This window comes from Pongo pygmaeus, chromosome 12 (genome assembly GCF_028885625.2).
Source record: "Pongo pygmaeus isolate AG05252 chromosome 12, NHGRI_mPonPyg2-v2.0_pri, whole genome shotgun sequence".
In the NCBI taxonomy this organism is placed as follows: domain Eukaryota; kingdom Metazoa; phylum Chordata; class Mammalia; order Primates; family Hominidae; genus Pongo; species Pongo pygmaeus.
The window spans coordinates 60,294,223-60,300,202 of record NC_072385.2 but is presented as its reverse complement, the minus strand read 5'-3'; the positions used below and the strand labels follow the sequence as shown (position 1 = coordinate 60,300,202).

General features: G+C 54.2%; 1 protein-coding gene across 3 annotated transcripts in view; it reads right to left on the bottom strand.

Moving 5' to 3' along the window:
- Positions 1–1,629: 1,629 nt before the first annotated feature.
- FBXO41 (F-box protein 41) overlaps positions 1,630–5,980 on the bottom strand; it is a 29,955-nt gene continuing 25,604 nt past the window's right edge. For all 3 annotated transcript variants that reach the window (XM_054473610.2, XM_063649351.1, XM_063649352.1), the window contains one exon: positions 1,630–5,963. In XM_054473610.2, coding sequence (XP_054329585.1) covers positions 5,901–5,963 — 63 coding nt within the window. In that variant the 3' untranslated portion in view covers positions 1,630–5,900. The remainder of the gene's footprint in view (positions 5,964–5,980) is intronic.

Here is a 5,980-nt window from a genome sequence, read left to right as displayed (position 1 = left end):
GATAACTTTGTAAATTATTTTGGCATGGTACTCATAAATGTCTGGCTGTAGCTCAGAATTTTAGCTTTACATGCACTTGTCCAACAGGGAGACAAGAGCATCCTGGGGTGAGCTCCACTAGAGTGGCCCGTCTGGAAGTTTCACTGTGGTTGCATTCTTTGTTCCAGAAGTGGCTGGACAACACGCAGTTGCTTTCTTCTGGCATCCTCTTATTTGACACTGCTCTCAGGGTTTCTCTGGTTTGAGTAAATGGGTTACGTTACCTTGTCTGCCCCTTCTATCTCCATATTCTTTTGGTTTAGTCTTTTGTTCCCTCTTACTCAAGATTACTCAAGACTGTGAGAAGGGTGTTTTAGGGAGGTCTCATGCTCTCTAAACTCTAGTGATCCCTTGGAAGTCTACTAAGGAGACGACTTAAAGCACCCACCTAGTCTTTTCAGTTCAGCCCCCAGTGATCATGGTCCTTCTGCTTTCTTGTGACCAATGGGAGTTTGGAATGGCTGGCACAGATGAGCTGGAAATCCAGCAGTGTCTAACATCCTCCTGATTTACACTGGTCCTGATAGCTGGCCTGCACCCTGCTGTAGTTGGTTGTTGTTAAAAGCTGGAGGTAAATGATGATGTCATTGTCAGCCATTGAGACTTGCTAGCTAAAACTGGGAAGTGATGTTCTAAAAAAATTCTCTGAACCCAGCCACTCCTGGTTAGATGGACTCTAAAGCACAGAGGGTGGTAGGCAGGTCCAGGCTTTGGAGTCATTCTACCCGTATGACAGGGTAAGAGGAGCTGGCTCGAAGAGTAGTGAGACTTAATGTTTATTTTACTTTATGTTAGAGACACAGTTTAAGCCTAAAACACTTATTCTTTTTTCTGATTTTAAGTATTTCAGGAACCTAGGAATCAAGTCAGGGGCACAAGGACATTTTGTAAAATGAGGAAGTCAAGGCCAGACCATGATGGCAACCTGGTCTCCCACAGTCAAAGCCTGATTGGCTGGCCAGAGCCTCCTGAGGAGGCAGCCAAGCCAGGGAGGGGCTGGGCAGTGCCTGCTGCCCTGTTGTACTGGTGCTGGGTTTGTCCTTGAAGATAGTCTCTCCTAGCTGAGAGTCAGAAATGATGTATCTCAAGGCGTTTCCTCTGGATACACACACTGAAAGCAGGGTTGAGCGGTGGCAGGACAGTCACCCTAGGTGGCTTTTCTGCAGTCCTGAGGCAAGTTTTTGTTTCTGAGACGGGGCCTCACTCAGTTACCTAAGCTGGAGTGTGCAGTGGTGTGATGTCAGCTCACTGTAACCTCCACTTCCCTGGCTCGATATCCTCCCACCTCAGCCTCCCAAGGAGCTGGCAATACAGGCACATGCCGAGCGAATTTTTCAATTTGTTTTGCAGAGACAGGGTTTCACCATGTTGCCCAGACTAGTCTCGAATTCCTGGGCTCAAGCGATTCTCCCGCCTCAGCCTCCCAAAGTGCTAGGATTACAGGTGTGAGCAACTGTGCCCGCTGGCAAGTCTTGCTAATACTGCATTCCACTGGGTTACCTGCCTCTGTGCACTGGAGCTGCAGAAAGACCATGATCACACAGATGACAAGTGTGGCCACATACCATTTACTTCTCTGGCGCAGATAGACCAGTTTCACCGTCTTTTTTATTGGATACAGAGCCATAAATTCTCTGATGCCCATGTGAGTCCTTTTAAATACATACACTCAGGTACATTCAGCAAAGGGCATCTTACGGGTGACATGGAGCAAAGTGCTGGGATGGCGATGCCTGGGTGGGGCAGAGAAGTGTGGCCAGGGAAGGCCCCCTGGGGGCTGGAGGTACAGGCACCACTTCAGAAACAAAAATAAAACCAAAAATTGCTCTCCACCCCTCTGCCTATGCTTGGGGCTGGGGAAGTTACCCTCTCATGCTCAGGCCCGTTATAGCCTAGCTGTGTAGGAAGGCAGGGCCTAAGGGCCAGTTATGGAGGTCGCCCACCAGTGGTGCCCACTAGAACCAAGTCTGCTGGCATCAGCCACAGAGCAAGCCTGGGTCACCTCAGGCCTCTGCCCTGGATACAAGACCCTTGCCAGGGCAGAGCTGAGGCTGGCAAGCCCAAGGCCAAGCCTCCCTTGGGCCATGCTGGCAGTGGCAGAGGAGGCTTGGCCTCATGGTGGGGAGCCTGCCTGATTGTCAGGGCAGCCTTGGGACTGGCTGAGGTCCCAAGGGGTTGGGGAGGGAGTCGTTGCCTTAGCTGGCCCTGGTATTCTGATCTTTACCCAATCCTAAACCTTATCCTCAGGCAAGGGCTGCAGATGAACACTTGTCCAGGAATACATACATACACACAATACACAGCAATATATACAGAAATGCAGGCCGGGCACAAGGCTGGGTGAGAAAGCATGGCCACTGGGGTAGAGAGAAGGGCCAGGCCCACAGGGGAAGGAAGTTACACTCATCAGGGACTGACAGGCTGGGACAGGTCCCATGGGTTCGAGTTAACTTCTCTGGGCACTTGGGCCATACACCCACTCACCATCTCCTGTTTTTACCCCAAGTCCAACAGGAACTGGGACTTTGGCACCAATAGTCACTCTGGGAAGGCCTCCTTCAACTTAGCGCCTTAGAGGGATTAGGGCCCAGGTGACTACCCACCTGTGGCCCCAAAGATAAGAGACCAGGAGCAAGGAAATAGGCAGGACCCAAAGGCAAGGGATGGAGCCAAACCTTGGAGTAGCAGGCCTTGGGAAGGAGGCCTTTTTTTTGTTTTTCCCTTTTGAGGCAATTCCTGAGGGGCTGGCTCAGACTCGAGTGTCACAGGACCAAGAAAACAGGAGCTGCCTTGATCCTTAGGTGGTCTCTCCTGGCTGGGGAAAGGCCGTGGTGCTGGGCAGGCCACCCACTCTTTATTCCCGCAGGGATGCATATAAGTGCATCTTCATTTCCTGCCGGTGCTGTGGGGAAGCAGCCTGAATAAAGCATGAAGTACTTAAGCCAAGTACATCAACCTCCCAGGTAGGTACTGGGGCCAGACTGAATGGCAGGGGGTGGTTGGAACACCAAGTGGCCACCCGCACTGGGCCTCTACACATACCTGGGGCCCCTGGAGCAGGGCTGCTTGCTCTCAGATATTCCTTTCTTGCATCTTACTGGGTATGAGATGTGGAGGGATCCCCTTTGGGTGGGTAAAGATGGATGAAGTGCTTCTAGGGATAGCCAGGCCCTCTGTCCCTGTTCCCATCCTCAGCCCTAGCTGTATGGTCACCAAAAAAATCAATGCATAGAGCCTCCCAGCAAGCAAAAGCTCCCTACTCAGCAGCAGGGCTCATCCCCGAGAGAACAAAAGAAAAGCGTCAAGGGGCTGGTGGGGCAGGGGCTGCAAAGCTGCCAGTGCTTGGGCATGCATGAAGGCTGGGGGCACAAGTCTGTCAGCCTCAGGGTGCGTGTGCAATGGGATACTCTGACTTCTCATTCTTGCTGCAAAGGATTGGGCCTGCTCACACACATCCTTCACACACAGCCAGAACAGGGTGGAGGACTGAAGGGCTTTCCTGGAAATAGCCAAACTCATGGGAAGTGGACGTCCCCCCAGGCAGAAGGGTATCTTGTTCACCCCTCTGTCTCTAGTGCTGGTGGTGCTCAGTACTGTTGCACTAATGAATGAATGAGTGAAACTACAACTAGCATCTGTCCTTTCAGCACCACCTTTCTCCCACCCTAGCTCACTACCCATACACCCCAACCTCCTTTCTAGGGCTAATGCCAGGCATTCTAGTGTGTACCACCCACAGAGAAGTTGCCTAGAGCCTTGTATTCAGGGATGGAAGGTCCCTGGGGCAGAGAAAATCCTTCAGTTGGGCAGGCTCAAGCCAAGCAGAGCATCCCTTTGTGCTTTGTCCAGGAGACAGGGAAGGCAGCACCTCTGGTTCTGGGGTCACAGGGAGCAGGAGCTACAGGGTGCAGTTGGCAAGGCAGGACCAAGAAATCCAAGGCAGCCAGGCCCTTAGTGGACCTCCACCTCCCTTCCAGGCCTCTGGAGAAGAGGAAGGAAAGCTGTGCTGCTTTTTCCTGACCACTGAGGACAGGGCTGGTGCAGGGAGAAGCCAATGGAGCCAGCTGCTCTGGGGTAGGGGCAAGGGGTGCCACACACAGCCAAGGCTTTGTGCAGGACTGGGCAGGGAGTTGCCAGCATGACACCCTTGGTATTTTAGGTTTTCAAAGAGCAGGGACAGAACAAGCCACAGGAGGAAAAGTCAGCAATGATAGCAAGAGCTGGGACAGAGCTAGGGAGTGATGCCGTGGGAGCTGGGTGTGCTGCCGCACCCGTGGGGTCCCAGCTCTGGAGGACTCTTTACAAGGTAACCTAGGGCTGGGTCTTCATGTCCAAGCCAGGTTGTGTTAGGAAGTTGGGTCCCTGGGAAGGACTGGGTAACGAGGGGACCCCATTCCCAGCCAGGACCAGTAGCCTAATGGCTAGGGCTGGGAGCTGATCCTATCTAGGAGAGAAAGAAACCCTAAGATCGATCTAGTTTAGATGTTTGAAAGAACTTTCCAAATGAAAGTTGGCAGGACCCCTGGCCTCTGAGCCACTATGGGAGTTCTGAGAGGAGGAACTGGGGAGACCTCAGCCTTTGGAGCCTTGGTTCTGAGACCTGATCCTTTGGGGACTGCAAAGGCCAGTGAAAAGCGAATCCTGTGGCTTCTAAGTGGCTCCAGTTCAGGTCCAGCACTTCCCCTAGGCAGAGGACCCCAATGCAGCCCTCAGCCCACGGGGCCCGTGAAGACCGAGGAAGGGGGAGTGAGTCTATTGAGGATGCTCTTCCTCTTCCTTGACCCCTTGGGTCTGGCTCCCTGCCAAGGCCACATCTTCAAGCAAGCTAATTAGACAAGGAAGCAAAGCAAGCCACCCTCCTCCTGGCTTCTTCCACGGCCTCAGCACAGAGGGCGGCCCTGTGCCTCCCTCCCAGACAGCCTTGGTGACCCGAAGGCCATCGGGTTCCTGCCCAAGCACCTGGATTAGAAGGAAATTCCTTAAGGACAGGAACTACTTCTCACTGTGACAGGGCTGCCTGGGGCTGGGACCCTGACCCTCTGGAGGGTCCCTCAGGAATGAACGTAGGTATAGAAACGTGCGCCTTTCAGCTTTGAATTTAGGTCTGGTGTGTGGTGGGGTATGGGGTTGGGAGGAGGGGTCCTGTCTTATAGCAATAAATAAGTTTTCTCCCCCTGGCAATCCCCCACCTTGGAAGGGTGGTCTCATCCTGGGGAGAAGTTCTGAGTGACTGTTTCCTTTCCAAACCCACCCCCACTACCCCACTGTACTGCTGCCCCCAGCTTTTGGCTGACCACGTGCCCAGGCCCCTAGGTCTGGCTGTGGTATCCCCAGGAAATGTGGATCCAGAGCCTAGGCAGGCTGTCTGAAGGGGTGCCCCCAGAAGGCTGCAGCAGGGTTGGGGAGAAGAGCCCTCCTTGCCAAGTCTGAGCTGCCTTGTGGAGCCCCCATTGGCCTGGGGCCCCAGATGCTCCTGACCAGGAGGCTGGGCCTCAGGAAGGAGAGGCCAGCCAGAACAGCTGAGGAGCCACTGGGTGGTTATTGCAGATCCTCCAGGTGATGACACCAGGCGCTGGTGGTGACAGCTCCTCACTGGCTGGGCCAGAGGCTACTCCAGCTGGGGTAGGGTGGGGGTCGGAGGGCAGCTTCTGTCCAAGCCCCTGTACTGGGGAGGCAGTGCCCTGGGTCAGGCCTGTTGCTCTGCTGCTCCAGGAGGAGGACAGGAGACTTGTCGGTCCCCCTCCAGAAGCCAGGGATAACACTCAGCCTCCAAAGGTCTAGTCCAAACCAGGGTCCCTCCGAGGTCCAAAGAGAGTGCCCTGGTGTGGGGCTGGCAGGGGCCCTGCCGCCCCCTACCCGGGTTAGCAGCCGCCTTCCACCTTGATGTGCAGAATCTTAGAGAAGCCAGGCCTCCGTCGCAGAGCCTGCGGACCGAACCCTG